The 17,429-nt window shown below is 37.7% G+C and overlaps 1 protein-coding gene across 1 annotated transcript in view; it reads left to right on the top strand.

The window, feature by feature from the left end:
* Positions 1-17,429, top strand: part of PCNX2 (pecanex 2) — a 156,032-nt gene that overhangs the window by 87,662 nt on the left and 50,941 nt on the right. The window contains exons 22-23 of the mRNA XM_027657281.1: positions 8,517-8,625; positions 13,255-13,384. Of these exons, the coding sequence (XP_027513082.1) occupies positions 8,517-8,625; positions 13,255-13,384 (239 nt within the window). The remainder of the gene's footprint in view (positions 1-8,516; positions 8,626-13,254; positions 13,385-17,429) is intronic.

Genomic DNA, 17,429 nt, shown 5'->3' with positions numbered 1-17,429 from the left:
CAAACAAAAAAAGTAAAATAGGAATATACCCAGCACTGCCCTCCTTGGCGGATGTGTGAGATGCTTTTAAAGGATATCTGAAATAACAATTGTTCAAGTCAAGATGAACTGATATTGTTAAGTGTGAAGTAGAAATGAATGCAAATCATTCAAACAGGAAGTATATCAATTTGGAACTGGCTGAATGGTAACAAAGATGCTCAGGGCAAGACTTGTTCCCAGCTGTTTTGCTGTGCTCTGTTAAAGATGTGGTGTTCCATTAGATCCAGTGCCCCAGGCATCCTCTGTATTTTGCTGGTGGAGAGGAGTCATAGTATCTCCCTGAACTGCTTTTGGAACCTCTAGTAGACCTGATGTTGAGCTGAAGGAGCAAAGCCAGCTGGTAGTATGAATATGGATGCCTCTGGCTGCAGTATGCTTGTGGCTACTACAAAAGGCTGGTAGGGTTTTTTTTACCAGTCTCTTCACTACTGGGAGCAACCAGCAGCATGTTGGAGATTCCTGTGTGCCAGACTACTAAACTATCTCTTTTACCAGCAACTCTTTCATCAGTAGAGCACGACTGAGAAATGATACCTGTACTTTGGAATATGGATTTTTTTAAAAATCTGTGTAGCTTCCTTTAAGGGCTAGAGAGGGAGCCACCCGTAGTTTACACTCATCTACTACATGGATCTGCATGGGAATGATAAGATCCAGTATCATTAACCCTCTAATGTATAGGACTACAACTTCTTATCTCTTTCAGTGTCTTACGTGTTACTGTCAGGCAGTTTAATGGCCTCTTAATTTGTGTGTGTGGATGAACTAATTAGCAATACAAAAATATAAAATCACCTTATATTTTCTTATCGTCAAGTCCTCTGAGGGTTCTGAATTTGTCTTCATGAATAAGGCAAAAAAATCAAAGAAGCAGAGCTTGTTAAATTTGCCTTCATTAACACTGAATTCATTTGCCTAAGTACTCTTACTCCTGCTGAGCTCACTTAAGTATACAATTTCCCTGTCTGATACTTTTTTCTTGTTTCCCAGAATACATTTTCCAGCTAATAAGGAATCTACTTTTTTTTTAATTTTTATAAGAATTTTTCCCTTATCTGTATACATCTTTCTACCATAGTATCAAAGACCATGTATTTCTTAAAGATGATTTTTATGTCAAAGTAGATCCAGCTAAGGCAGCCAGTTTGTAACAACTCGACAGACCTGTGCTGATCAGGCTTAACTTTCAACATCCACAACACAATCCCTTGGACAGGAAAGAAATTATGTGTGTCATCTTGTTTTCCTTCATTTTATGAGAAAGTGCTGCCAAGTGCATTGACCTTCTTGGTGCTTTGTTGAAGTCAAGTAATTAACCTATTGGATCTTTTTATTGCCTTTGTGGCAATAAAACTCTTGGTTAGTTGGCATGTCCCATTGATTTACTTATAAGTCAGAAGCCTCACTCTTTTTCCTTTCCCCTTCAGATTTTTCATCCTTCTCTAAATCTGATGTTTCACTTCAAAGGTTTTGGCACTAAGTTGTTAATTCATATTTTAATCCATTCCTTACCATTTGTGCATACTGAAATCCAATGTCTTAATCATCTGTACTCTCTTGGCTCACAGCTGTTTCCTCAGCTTTTGATATCTGGCATATAAATCCTTTTAAGACCCTTTCTGCTGAGTAAAATACCCAAGGCTACATCTGATATTTGGCAGGATAATCCCAGTGGTATTTTCTATAGACTCCTTAACTCTCTTGGGCACTGTACAGTTCAGGTTTCCTTTTAGTATTGGAGGAATGGTTTAATTGATTTTTCATTCAGCCTTCCATCACGGACCTCTTTGTCAGACTTAATTCCTTACACTATTCCCAAATTAAATTTTCTCTCTTGTTTTGTGTGTGTGTGTTTTGTTCTTATTTTTAACTAGAGTAGGACAAATGGACTTGGGGGTTCAGGGAGATGTACACCCACTTGCTGGGTCAGTCTGGCTCACTAGTCACTGAAGACCACATTCATGTGCATTCATGCTGATAGAGGTGTGTTCTGTGTCTGTTGATGCAGGAACTGAAAGAGAAATCTTGAGCATTTCAGTACACAACTTTGTGTTTTTGCTTATGTCCACTTTTACCACAGAATGATAGAATGGCCTGGGTTGGAACGGACCTTAAAGACTGCCTAGCTCCAATTCCCTTGACAGGCGCAGGGGCAGCTTCTACTAGATCAGGTTGTTCAAAGCCCAATCCAACCCCCCCCCTTGAACACTTTCAGGGATGGGGCATCCACAGCTTCCCTGGGCAACCTGTTCCAGTGCCTCACCACCCTCATAGGGAAGAATTTCTTCCTCATACCTCATGTAAATTTCTTCTCTTTTAGTTAAAAAATATTCTGCCTTATCCTATCACTTATCCTATCACTCTATGCCCTTGTAAAAAGCCCCTCTCTCCAGACCTCCTTTAGGTACTGAAAGGCTGTCTAAGGTCTCTCTAGAGCCTACTCTTCACCAGGCTGAACAACCCGAACTCTCTCAGCCTGTCTTCATAGGAGAGGTGCTCCAGCCCTCTGATTACCTTATTTGCCATACTCTGGACCACTCTAACAGGTTCATGCCTTTCTTATGCTGGGGTCCCAGAGCTGGATGCAGTACTCCAGGTGTGATCTCATGAGAGCAGAGTAGAGGGGAAGAATCACCTCCCTCGACCTGCTGGCCACGCTATTTTTGATGCAGCCCAGGATACAACTGGCTTTCTGAGCTGCAAGTGCACATTGCTGGGTCATGTCCAACCTCTCAACCACCACCAACGCCCTCAAGTCCTTCTACTCAGGGCTGCTTTCTATCCATTCTCTTAGCAGCCTGTATTTGTGTTTAGGATTGCCCCAGCCCAGGGGCAGGACCTTGCACTTGGCCTTGTTGAACTTCATGAGGTTTGTACTGGCCCAGTCCTTTAGTAAAGGAAATTTCTGGGAAGATAGTGTTGTCAGAAGCCATGCCTATGAAGGCTTTGCTGAAAAGGCTGGATCAGTGCAGCTGATGAGTGCACTCATCATTTATTTTGATTGTCTGACCCTCTGTATATTAAGCTGATGAGCTCTGATCTTGTCCTTTTTGCCCTTTTGGCTATATGGAAGTTACTTTTTTACAGTGCTGCAGCCTCCTTCCCTGGGCTCTCACTATAAGCTGACAGTGTAGGAAGAAGCAGCATCTGCCATGAGCAGATCCAGGGCTGTTAGGTTTTATGAATGTCTTATTGTTATAATCCTCATCATACTTACATCTGGTTAACATTTAACCTCAGTTGTAAGGCTTCCAAGGCTTGTTACTCTTAACTGCTTAAAACATGCCTGTTTTGTACACTGTCGATATTAAGTACTGAATGCTGTGTTTCAGGAATATATTCCTTCCTCCAAGGTTTGATAACAGAGCCTTGGACTGATTATGTTTTGATCCTCTTGTATATTTTGTATTAGACAATGATTTTGAAAACCTCAATATAAAGTCTTCAAATGTCTGTAAGCATATGCAGGTAAAGACAGCCTGGAAAGTACTTGTTGTAGATTCAAACATAGTGCTGTTCAAATACACCAATAGAATGTCACAATGACTTAGGACGTAAACATTAAAAACCTTTAGTATTTCTATTAAATCTTGTTTTGTAGGATTTCATAGGTGAAGTTTGCTTTAAATGGTACTAAATAAAAACCAGAAAGTCAATGACTTGCAAAGCAAAGTCATTAACAAGAGTAAAATTATTCCACCTAAGTTTAATTTCATATCCATAAACATATACCTACTCACAACTTTACCTTCTTTATGTATCTTAATTTTTATTGACATACAAAACCAACCAACCAAAACCATCCAAAAAAACCCCCAAAACCCAGTAGATATTAGGATTTAATTCCAAGAGTTGGAGTTACCAACTGACCAGAATTAGCTTAACATATAAAACTAAATACCCCTCTCAGAATCTTAGTTCAAATTGTCTCAAGTTCTCAGGATCTAAAGAGGAATATGAAGAAATACTTATTGAAATGGGGAAATAATTGCTTTCTGCACTTAACTGTTTAATTCTCTCAATTTTATGTTGCATGTAGAACATATAGCCATATGTATATGACAGTTATTTTTGTTTAAAAACAATATATATATACAGTTTTTTTAAAACACAGCAAAATTCAAACTTAGCAAGAAAATGTTAATGTTTTTGCATTATTTAGTCCCAGTATTGCCAAGAAGTCTGCCCACACAGAGTCCCAACAGATGCTAAACATATAGAAAGGCTGCCAAAAGCTGAAAGCATTGCGTAGTCTGCATCTCACATTGTGTCATTTAAATTCAAGTGTTAATCTTTGCCTAGTTTATTGAAATCTACCAAACTGAGAAAAGGAGATCCCATTTTAGTGATGTTTCAGACTCCTGAAATCTTTTATTTTTTTCATGTATGTTAACTAATTTCCATTAACTTCTAGTTTGTAATGTTACTTGAATTTGGTTGAGTAAGATTAACCAGATTTAAAGTCCTGAAAAGATTAGTCTTTACCTTTGCTTTGTTTATAGATATATATAGATAGAATACTAGCTGATTCACCAGAAGTCTGTAGAGGCTTCAGAACTCATAGAAGACTTCAGGATGATTAAGATAAAATGTTGTCCACATAAAATAAATATGAAAGATGGATGCATGTTCTGCACTTTCACTCATCAGTGGTGGGAATATGCTGGTTGAAATTCACTGAGCATACCATAATTTAAACTCTTTGTCAAAGACTTTAAAAACTGTTTACTGTGCAAAACTGTCACATGAGTAAAGATATCTAGGAATATTAGAACTTCTATGCCCCCTAAATAATATATCACATATAATAGTTCTGTTTAGGGAACTGTAGAAAACATTGATGATCTAATAAGGCTTAAAACAAATATTCTTTTATAAATCATCCTAAACTAAAATGCAGAAGTCTTAAATAAAAATTAATCTTTTATACTTGTTTAAGGAAATGGTTATAAAGAGAGGGTTAAAACTCAGTGCAGATTTTTTTTTCCCACTGTTAGTTTGTATGGGAAGGTTCCCTCTTTGTATCTAGCGCAAAGAATATACCTCACACCCTCATTCAAACAAAACTCTACTGAGGATAAATTGTGTGTCCCACAGAATCACAGAAGGGCTGAGGTGTCCCATCAGGTTCTGTGGAAGCATTTGGTTCAGTATACCCTTAACTAATCCTTCATTATTTAGGGTTTCTTAATTTCTCCATGCTTTCTCACAAGTCTCAGGGACTGGTGACTCCTGAAGGCTTAACAGTAAAAGCAAAGGCAGAGAAGGCATTGAGTACCTCGGCCTTCCCGGTGCCCTTTGTCACCAGGTTCCCTGCCCTATTCATCAATTGATCCACGTGTGTTTTTTTCCTATTCTGCGTGTTTCCCTCAATATAACTGTAGAAGTCCTCCTTGTTGCCTTTTATTTTCCTCGCCAGATTCAGCTCCAGATGGGCCTTGGCTTTCCTATCTCTTTCTAATTAATTCTATATTGTTTCTGACAATTTAAAAAAGATGAGGGTTTTCTTCTTTAGCTAGTGTCTTCAGATTACTGAAGACTGAAACGCAGTTAGTTGCAGTCGAAATGGCTACATGTAGAGAATGGCTGTTTCTGAGGACAAGCTTCCCCTCTTTATGAAGGCAATTTTTAGCAGCTTCAGTTTCTTTCTGTGAGAAAAGTTTTGTGATTCCTTGGAATTCCTGTGTTAGATATAGGAGAAAGCATATTTTAAACTGAATAAAACTGATAAGGAGGAATATTTTTTCAGATGGTTCTAGCAAAATGAAAAAGAGAAACTGTAAAGCCAAGTCCCCCTTCCCTAAATCTCAATGTTATAGTTGTTAGAGGACATCACCTTTAGCAATAATAGTTGTAAAATATATATGTAAAATGCTAATGGCAAGTTATTCCAAAGGTGATTTGCAGAACATGCCCTGGAAGCAGGGATTTAAGAGGTAATAGAGGCACTTGACAACTCTTAATGAAAGCAGTAGCTTGAAAATCACACATTTCCAGGCTTTTGCGTGTGGTGTTGTAAGGCTTTCAAAAACTAAGAGAGGTTCACTAAAGCATTCTTCTTGCATTCGTGTTCTTGTGAATGGAAATGAGCTCCTTTGCCTGTCTTGTAGAAGTGTTAGCAGAGAGGCAAGTGTTGAAAGAAACAACAGCAAGTTCAAGCAGTGGTGAATGCAGAAGTAGTAGGACTTGTTAGATGAAACAGAGAACTTGGGCTCCATGGCCTGTTTTGCAAGAATGTATAAATATTAAAGAATGCTTAAAATTATGTAATGGAACAAGTAGCCAGAAGGGTGTCCTCATGGATTTGGTTTCCTAGCAAATGCAAAACCTGAATTTTATTTGAGGTTTGAAAACCTTTTGATGAACTCTGTGCTTTGAGCACAGCTGGGGTGATTTATGGCTTTGTGATTGCAATCTGTAACAGGCAGAACTTCACTGGGTTGTGCTACAGTTTTGAATTTTTGAGGTTTCAGATGCAAGTCATTAGCTTTTTCCAGCCCTTCATTTAAATCTTTTAGCAGATACAATTCTTCTTCCAACTGTTCATTGAGACATTTCAGATAAGTAAAAATGAAGCATAACAAAGCAACCCCACAACCTGCTAAATGAGGTTCAAATAAATAAATGTTGGTTCTAGTTTCAGTTCAGTTTTACTTGCCTACTTTAATGCTGTAGTTTTCAAGTCATATGTAGTATTTTTGACAAAAAACAAAGTTAGCAAGATATGAGTTTCTCAAACTAAGTAGGAGTAACCAGGCTATGCCTTGAAGGGTTTGCAACAGCTTGTTTCTATCAGGGCTTTGCTTGTTTTAAATAGTATATGTGCAAAGTTAATATAATCTATACTTTGCATATTGCTGCTAATTTGAGTCATGCCAAAGCAAAGAAAGCATGTGAAGCACTGCTTGCATCTGAACTGGAAGGTTTATTAGTTGTAACTGGAGATAGCATGACACGGGTTATAACTGGAGTTAGCAGCTGCTTCTCTGATCATTTGGTAGCACGAAGACCAAAACAGGTCAATGCTATTAGTCATTCTTACTTTCCTCACAGTTAATTTGCAATTACTATCAACAATTCATGGAGCAGCTCAGTGAAACAGCTTGTAAGTGCATTGCCACTGTTGATCCAGACAGCCAAGTGTTACTTTGGGCATGATAACTAAGGGATGAAATGAGGTGGCCAGAGAAGGTGCATCCTCTCTGATTGTCAGCATACTGGTACATTAAGTGTGCCTAGAACCATGCTCTGACCCTGAGGCCAGCTGTCGTGGGGAAGCTTGTGTCTGGCTAATGAACTCTCACAGCCTGTATGCAAAATGGACAGTGGAGGGTTTTCATTCAAAAGGATTCTTGGAGATTGCTTGGAAGAGTGCTAGCTGGGCCAGACCAAAACCTTCCCAGAAGCCTTTCTAACAATTTAAAAACACGCACAATAGCAGTGGTTGGGAACATTCCTGGAGGCATTTTACTGTACAAGTATTGATATAGTCTCAGTGTCTTTCAGGATGGTGGCAACATCTTGTTTTTCACTAACTCAAATAAAAAATTACTCTAAGAAATTCAACGTGTATTTGCTATATAAGCATGAAATATCGCATATGCTCCTGTTTCACTGTCAGCTTGTATGTGTGTTGAGCACTAATGTCTGTGGATGGCCAAATCTTTCCTGACAGTTTGTCAGGAACCCACTCTGCAATACGAATCTGGTGGCCTGATGCAGATGAGACATAAGATCTGTTTTGGCCTGATGCCAAGGGAAATGGCAGGGAATAAAGTGTATTCTGGGGAACAAGCACACATCATTCTTGAATCAGAAAATGCTAGTTACAGCGCCAAGCATATTTTACGGAAAGCAAAAGTAAATTCATCGTGGTTTTCAGTTTTTACTGCACAACAATAAAAGCTCATATTTATGCAATGTTTTTATGGTACAATGGTCTTGAAAATGCAGCTACAATTCATGACTAATGCCATGCCTATGCTTACATCATGGTGGCTTCTCCCATTAAGTCAACAAATAAGAATGTTGTTTTCTTGAGAAATAAGTCAGATTTCAATGTGCAGAGCTGCTTATGTTACACATTGAACTTTTTCTGTTCACTATATCCAGTTTCTCCTGGAGTCTCCTCTTCTGTAACCATCTGACTTGCGGTGATTTATATTCAGTGAATATCAGAACCTGTTTTCCCACTTTCTTATTAGAGCAGACATACTTTTTAAAGGTAATCTGGGAACTACTTCAGTATGGTGGTTAAAAACATACTTCATTGCAAGTTTGAATTTTGAATGAAGAATGTACTTTTATGCCTTACTGAAGTTAAGACCTTTATACCCATGAAAGCTAATAACACAATATAACTTATTTCATGTTTGTTCCAGGGCACAGTTCTAAAGTGTCTCTTTCAGATACTAGTTTTGAAACTGTCTTGGTGCCTAAAAAGTTACTATGTTTTTCTGTTTTTCTTTTTTCAGCTGTGGGACCTACTGCAGAAGTTGCAGTTCATCATGACATACATTGCTCCCTGGCAGATTGCCTGGGGATCATCGTTCCATGTTTTTGCTCAGCTCTTTGCAATACCTCATATCCTTTGTAAATTAGTTTTTCTTTATTCTTAAATTCTTCGTCGTGTATGTAATTTATTTACAGTGTTTGAACAAGGTGTGAAATTATTAGGTATTAATTATTAATTAGGTAACTTATTTTAAAATGTGAAAATGCTTAGAACACCTTCCAAGAAACAGTGTTTTCTCCTTTTTTTTTTTCCCCTCCATGGGATCTGAAACTGGGAAACTGAACTCTGACTCAAACTGGTGTGTTTATCCCTGCTCACTTCCCACCCAGCCACATTCTGCAGATCACTTACTTCCCTAGTCCTCAGCACTGACTTTTGATGTATCCAGAAAGAAATGTTGTGATGGACATATTGTGAAGTGCTGGGCTCGTGGCTGACTGAGCTCTCAAATATTAGTTCCTTTCTCAGTTGCCTGTAATTGGTATCTCAGATTTCAGTAAGCCAATTTCTGCTGCAACTGTCCTGATTTTTTTTAAATTTTATTTCAGAAGCAGAGGGGTTTTAACATTTTAATGCAAATTTTTCATTGGAGTACTGAGAAGCATTCTCCTTTTTAACATTTCCACTCTGTCTTGTAAGTAACAATATATATTCATCAACACTAAAGCAGTCCTTCAGAAGAAGTCTGTTTTCATTCTGTTACAGGGCTGTGAATATTGGGTTTGTGAGTATGGGGAGTAAAACACAGAGTTCAATGCCCCCCAAATTTCTTTAGGGTTAAAAAATGTATATCGAATTTTTTGAACAAAAATCATTCTGTTTAAAGTCAAATTCAGTTAGAAACTTGACTGAATACAGAAAAAAATTAATACAAAATAAAGCATTTTAACTGAACTAATTTAAGTTTATTGACAGCTAATGCATTATCAGATACTAACTTTTAATTTCTTCCTTCCCTGCTAACCAAAGTTGTGGAAGAAGAGTTGACAAAGTGGTTTTAATTTAGACTTACTGAAGAGTTTACTTTGTACTGTTTATTAGATATACACACTTAAGTCTTTGTCCCTTTCATTCCACGGGGTTGGGATTTTTTTTCCCCTTGAGTGATTTCTTCCCTCTGCTCTTTGCTGTGAAACATATGCAATGTTGATTAACAATGCTTATGTTTCTAGATAGGAAGAATAAAGAGTAAGAGCCTCAGACAGAAGGAAGTGCGCACAGAATAACTCCCAGAGGGAAAGCTTTAAACTATCTAGTTAGGGAAGAAAAGCATTATAAAAGCAGTGATCTAAGAGTTTTAGGTGATTTGTAGCAAATCATTCCAGAATTTCACAACAAAAAAATATTTTCATCTCTGTTGTAGGTGTGAATTGCAGGAGAAGTGTATCTGAAGTTATTTAGCAAAACCTTTAAGAACTGAGATTATATTTCAATAGGTTTCCCTTTGGTCACTAATATTTTGTGCAGTGGTAACTTTGCTCTCGATAAAAGTACCGATTAAGTTTTGTAAAATCGAAAGTAGTTATACCAGGATTTAGTTTGTTTACAGAGCTATTGCCGAGGTGATCTAGCCTAGCTTTCTATTATTTATATTTGTAGTATGCTTTGTAAATGCAGATATGTCTTCTAAAGTAATGTTGCAATTAAGTTAAATGGTTAAATGGTTAAATTACTATTCCCACAGCAACAATAACTCTGCCTCTTTGCACATAATTTTTATTTGCTGTTATCATAACCCTGCAAATAGTAATGGTGAATGTGTGTTCCAGTTTGCAGAGGCACTAAGCCTGCTATTTCTTTGCAGAGTTAATTGTTTGTGGCTCTTGATTGCTTCAATCACATCTGCAAACAGGATGTAAATGTTTAAATTTTGAAGTGCCTTGGTGAACTTTTGCCTTAGAGCTCAGTGATAGGAGTATTTCAGCACGCTTTAATGCATTAGATTCCAGCATGCAGGGCATGAAGGGCATCATGTGTGGAGCTTTCTCTGGTTGAGGTTGTGGAGTCTCGACCATTAGAGTTCTTCAGGAATTTAGGTGGATGTCTATCAGGAATCATACAGGTTTAGCTGATCCTGCTTGTGTCTGATAGATGATCCCTCGAAGTTCCTGTTAATCCCAGAAGACCAGGAATGGGAATGGACTTCTGGCTTGAGGAGAGATCTGCAACTTTCCTAGTGTTTAAATGGGTAAGATGAGGTTATGGATGTATAAATATCAGCACATTGAGAAAGTCAGTGTAATCTGTAGGTCAAAGGAGGATTTTATCTAATAAATGAACAGTGAAATTGGGGGGGGGGAGGAAGGAGTTTGTAGTCAAGATTATCCTGTTAGGAGAGTTTTTGGCTTTGGTTGTTTCAGGGTTACAGCTCTAACATCAGAAAATGAAGGCCTGTGACACTTAATTTTCCCATTCTCTAGGTGATTGTGTGCCTGGCAGGGACCTACAGAAATTGCAAGTAAAAATGTGGGGTTTGAGAATCAGAGGATTTTGGCTGGCCTTATTGCATAGTTTTGTGTTAAAAGAAGGGGATGGAAGATTTTGAAAATGTCAGTCTTTCAATTGAAGCCAATTTGAATTTAAAGAGATTTTTAAATTATAAGAGTTAATCTTCCAAATACAAAGCTTTATTTCAGGTTGAAGATTTTTTTAGGTTTGGGTTTTTTTGTTCTCAAAATTTGATTTTGGCCATTTTAAAAGAAAATCCATTATTCACAAAGAAACAACTTCTGCTCCTAGATGGTACACGGAAAACCTCATTTGGGACATAGTGCAAAAAAGTATGCTTCTAAGTTTTTGACACTTCTTTCCTGTTTTTTATTTAGACATAATTAAAGTGTTGTTATTAAAAAAAATTACCTAATAAAAACAAATTGGATACCCTCAAATAAAAAAATCCCCAAAGACAGATAATTGCCCACATCAACTATACATAAGAGAGTCAGGCTTTAACTTGCTCTTGTGGCACACTTACAGATATGAAACAGTTAGTTAAAATCACTCCTCACAAGTCAAATGGGAAATGTCTTCCATCATCCATTTAGTAGAGTATTATGTCCTTTAGGAAAAAAACCCTGATGCTACTGATTATGTCTTAGACATGAACAGTTAACAGTGGAGTGCAAAATGTCTTAACTTATGATGGTGGCAATTTTTTGTGAGTAATCGTGATATTATAACCTGCTTTAAAAAAGGCAACTTGCTTTGCTGTCCTTATCTGTCCTCCTTGTTCTCTTTTCATCTCTTCAACTCCTATGCCTCTTTCCCTTATCTGACACTTGTAAATTCTTGTTCATCTTTCACACCAGTGCTTGGTTATGACTACAGTGTAATGTGACAGTTTAACTTTTTTGATGTGCTTGCTTTCTGTTCTGTACTCTCTGTCACTTTTTAAACTTTAGACTCTGAAGGCAGATCATTTTTCAAACTCTTTAATGCACAAAGACACTATTCCAGACCACTCTCTTTTAGTGAGTTTGAGGGATTTGAGAGATATCTTTTGACCAACGTTTGTTTTTAGATTTTGCAAATGGCTTTGAAAGCATGGCTAGCTAGCTTTTGTGTGGAAATGCTCTACCAAGAATGATGCTACATGGGTAAAAGTGTTTTTTGTGAGGTCTCAGAGACTGTGGGAGACACATACAGTATATTGCTATAAGAGGGTAAGCTAAAAGACTGTGGTTATTGGGTGATTTAACCTGAAATTTAGTTTAAGATGCGCTTGATCACTGTACCTGGATAGTGGTTCCTTAGTTCATGGCTTCTTTACTTTGCACCTGCATCCCAAGAGAGGTGTAAGGAAGGACAACTGGTCTCTTATGCCAACTTGGAGGTCTTTTTTTTCTTAGATTTCGTGGATGTGGTGTGAATTAATGAAGAATTTAAGCCTAACATTTTATTTGCTTGCATTTATTTAATCATGTTTCTTTTGATTTGCATCTTTTTCAGTATCCTTATCCATCTCTAACTTGCTTTTCATCAGTCTGAAATATGACTTTACATTTAAAGTAAGCTATGGATTCAGGCATTCACTGTGATGTTTACATGTGATATTTACTATTCCCCTGTCCTCACCTTCTCATTTCGTATATATTTCAAAAAGTATGAAATGCTGAACATTTTTTACCTTTTGGTCAGCATGGATATTAAATTGTCAGTAAGAATTAACATGAAAGCATGACTTTAAACCAGCAGGTTGGATTATAGAGGCATAGTTTCTCCACATACTAGGTCATTCCAAAACAAGCAGAAACTCACAGAATGGAACAGTGAGAGCAAGACTCCAGTGCAGAGAACGAAGAATTTCCAAGAAAGTGATTTTTTGGTTTTGTGTGTGTGGGTTTTGAACTCTGTGTCAGACTCTGGAGAGGCACTCCTGTGTTATAGAAGGTACACTAGGTAGCTGGAAAAGTGCACTTAACTGTACTGCCTATGCTCAGGATCTGTCCTGAGGCAGAGCTTAGGCAGGGACACCCTGATAATAATGTACTCTGTTCAGACATGTCAGCTCTGTTACAACTGTGTAGCATTGAAGAGCCTCAGATTACATGCTAGTAATGGGTAATTTGGCACTGCCTGCCTTCCTTTCCTTTACTTACCACCTCTTTGGTAAAATAAACAACAGCAAAAAAAGTAGTTCAAAGAGTGTTTTAAAATATAATGAAATCATTTGTGTTACCTTAACTTGCAATTTTCAGACTCTGCTATGCTTTTTTTTCAAACTCTGGCCACTTCAGTCTTTTCTACACCACTAAGTCCATTTCTGGGTAGTGTCATCTTTATTGCATCATATGCAAGACCGATCAAGTTCTGGGAGAAAAATTACAAGTAAGACTATTCAAAATTTTCTGCACTTGTTATTTGTAAAGGTTTTTCTCTCATTAGTTTCATTTCTGGAGGTATTACTATTTTGTGGTTATTTGGTTATTTCTGAAAATGTATGTAAGCAATTATTGGTTTGTTACAGATGAGGCATCATGTTGCATTTGTTGTACAGACATACACTAAGGGAGCTGTGAAAAAAAAATTAGTAAAACTCTCAGCTGTCAGCTAACTAGTGTTAACAACTAAATCTGTAAAGCCTTTGGCACAAGGAGTCATACTGCATGAATAATTTTATACTAACTAGCCTGATTAAATGTTACCCTTTGGGATGGGGCAGGTAACTCTCGCAGCAAAGTGATGATGATTGTACATTGTCATTACTTGTTATGTCTGATCTTGGAGCTTGACTCAAGAATTGGTTGTCAGATTTTAGCTGCCATTCATTTAGTTTAAGAAGGACATAAAGATTGAATAACTTCTGCCTCTTTTGCCCAGTAGGATTTGAAAGCTCTCTGTAACTGGGATCAAATGGGCTCCCAAGAGGAGTACTGGAGACAGGGAACCACTTCTTTTTCCAGGCAGAGGTAGTTTTTGCAAGGGATAACCATCTGCGACGTTAGTGGCTGGACTCAGTGAGTGGGCAGGGTGAGTCCTTTGAATCCTGTGCTCTGGGCAGTGCATGAGCTATTCACTCCCTACTAATGTGTAGGCAGGCTCAGAGTAACTTATTGCAGCTACAGAACAGTGACATGAGACACACAGTGAAAATTATACTGACCAAGTCAGGGTTTGGCCGGACCAGTGAGAAGTGCTATGTGCTTGGCCATGCTTCTTGTATTGGTGCTGCTGGTGTATCTGAGAACCTCAAGAGAATTCAAAACTAGAAATTACAGTGATTGATTTTCCATCTTTTAGGGAAAAGGACCTGTTTAGTTTGAAGAGTTTTACTTTGTTTGATTCTGACCTGTGTCAAATGAATAAGTATGTACTCATCTATAAAGAAATTAGTCGGACAGAGCCAAGTCATATAGAGAGGCTTTGTATTTGTTTCTGAATATGATGAGATTTGTGAAAACCTTTCAAGGGGAGTTGAGTTTTGTACACTGGGGTCAGCTTTTAACAAAATTCTCTCTCACACATTTTTTTTGCTTGGGTCAACAGATTAATTATTGCAAGGGAGTGAAGCTGAGGGCAGTTATGGAAAGGCAGGAAGCTACCACTAATCCCACAGAAAGCTTTACATTTTTGGATGAAAACTTTGAACAATATGAAGTAGGAAGTGGGGATTTTAACATCTGCCACACTTTAATTCAACCAGAGCATTTTGAAGGCCTTTGGTTTCTTTTCTAGGTACCAAATAGAAAATCAAACCCAGTTGTAGGCACATCACTTCCATATAGCTAGGTTAGTGTTGAGTCTCTAGGTTATTGTAGAAGGAAATAGAGGGGATCATTTGTATTTGCTTTTGCTCTGTCTAATCTTTTGGGACAAAATGAACAGGAGATACTCAAAGGAAATATCAAAAAATGGCTGATGCTTGATACTTTAATGAGAGTGGGAGGTGGAGTGGGGTGGGCGTTGGTGTCTTGTTTTCATCAGTAGCACCCATCTGCTATTCCCTCTAAGGGAAGTGAAGAAGTTGGTGCTAATAAATTTGGAAAGCAAGGTAATTATTTTACCCATAAACTGTAAAACCCCAAGTGCAAAAAAATCAAACCATTTTAATACTTTAATCCACCACTGCTTGTCCTTGCAAAATAAGCAATAACTGCAAGTTTGTATTCAACATGAAGGCTTAAGTTACTCTTTGTAAAAAATCATACTTTATTGTTTGTTAGAAATTCTAATGTATCTTTTAGGATCTCACTTAAAGCCCACAATCTTACTTGTCAAAAACCTTTCAGGAGTACAAAACAGCCTTGTAGAAGATTCAGATTGTCAAACTGAAATAAATGTTTGCCTGAACCTGTGGCATCCCACAATATGCACATATAATGATGACTCCTAAATTTGTATTCATTTTGTCTCTAACACTTCTGATTCTCTTTTACCCTGCTTCCATTTCAGTATTTCATTGCTCACATGAGAAAATAACCAGAGTGAGTGAGAGTGGGACTGAAAACCTCCTGGTTTATTAGAAGGACACAGTGAAAAGACAGAAAAAATCAACGGGAGGGAGTGATATTTTATTAAGAATAATGACATTTTCTACAAAATACTTAAAATAGTTGAATTGAGTGGGCGTTGCCTTACTGCTTTGAATCTTGACCTTTCAAGATCTAAAAAGTCAAAAGGATGTCATAATTGCTTTCTTTTGGAGCTGTATAGTTAAATAGGATCAGGAACTTGAGCTGGAATGGAAAGTTGTTCTGGCTCCTACACTGTCTTTGTACTGCAATTCCTTACAGCCAGATGTGCACTGAATTTTAAGGTCATCTAAGACAGAACAAACAGAAGGGAAAGTTGTACAGATTTCCTTTTTGGAGTGCCTTGACAGTTAATTTTCCCAAATTCAGCTCAAGGTATTCATGGAAAGTCATAGGTATTAGATAAGCTCATACAAAACAGAAGCTTTCAATTTTATTTTTTTTTTCTGTTTCCATACTCGTTGTTGACAGGAACTTTTGCTCAGGGGAAATCTACCTTCAGTGTACTTTATATACCTTTTTTGCTTTGCCTGCTTTGCATACTCATTTCCAAACACTTCCTTGCTATATTGACCACTACAAAACCCCTCATTTACATTTATATGAAGTTAGAGTTTGTCAATTCCAGGGTTATTTTTTTTTATAATTTAATAAAAATTTAAAAACTGCTCCATTTATTCCTTAAATGTTGGTTTGGTTGTCTCTGCCTAGTATTTTCTGGGTGCACACATACATATCTTCCATTTCCAGTGTTTCTTTTAGTCCCACTTTTTCTGCTAGCTGAAGAGGACTTTGAGTGCTCAGGTTTCTGACTGGGCTTCTTCCACTCTAGATGATGCAAGCTGGAGCTGAAAGTCTTAGAGAATTAAGGTGATGGTTTGTTTGTTTTTTCAAGGAGATAGAGGAACTCAAGTGGGTAAAAAAAGGAAAGAGATTCATTTGGATAGTAGGCAAACTGTGAAATTCCTAACAGGCTCTTCAAAATTCAGGAATCATACTGTGCCTGTTTGTGCTCTTGCAGTGTGTGCACAGAGCATGGGTGTTCTTCCCTGCAATCAGCAGATGCTGTTTGTTTTTACTGTGCACTTTGGTACTCACTGCATGCAGAGTCTAGCACACTAATACATCACTGAGGTCAGGGATCTTTTTGGGGGTAAAAGGAAGGGTGACTTTAAGAAGAAGAAAAAGTAAGGACGTTAAGATAGAACAACTTTTCATGCAATCACAGTTTTACAGCTTTTACTGCCATTGTTGAAAAGAGAGGGGTGTAAAACGTGAAGGTTTGCCTGCTCCTCATGAACTGATCACCTTGTGGGAGTTAACTATGGGAAATTTTTTTCTCTCCCTCTCTGTTTATTTTTGCGGTCATGGTCATTTGGGTTTTTTTTTTTGTTTTGTTTTTGTTTGTTGGTTTGGTTTTGTTTTTAAAGATTGGTGCAACACTGGCTTTGCCCTGCTGTTAGCCTGGGTCCTGCTTTCCAGTTCGAAGAGTGCTGTTTTAGTCTTTATTTTCACAGCTGTTGGAATGATTAGGCTATAGATGTCAGAGAGAGAAAAGGAAATAGCAGTAAATCTTGTTTAATGTATAGGCACTTTAAAGCATAAAGTGTTTGTTTAAACACTGTTGTTCAATTCCCCAGCTTTGCTTTTTTTTCCTCAAATACTTTGTCACGCTGCAGCCTGACTCTGTCCTTCTCCTCCCTTCCTCTTATCTTGCTTTGTATCTTGCATATGACAATGGACAGAATAGAGTAGGAAGTTTACTTTCATTCCCCAGTGGGTTTAATTGCTGGATCACGTCAAGCAGCCTGTTCCCTGCTGCAGCTGTGACTTGTCCCCACAAACAGCAAACTGCCACCAGGAGTCTGGAGATTTGGCTGTTTACAAGCTGTTCATCTCTC

Source organism: Corapipo altera, unplaced genomic scaffold (assembly GCF_003945725.1).
Source record: "Corapipo altera isolate COAL_440 unplaced genomic scaffold, ASM394572v1 2c, whole genome shotgun sequence".
In the NCBI taxonomy this organism is placed as follows: domain Eukaryota; kingdom Metazoa; phylum Chordata; class Aves; order Passeriformes; family Pipridae; genus Corapipo; species Corapipo altera.
This window is presented reverse-complemented; position numbering and strand designations above follow the sequence as displayed.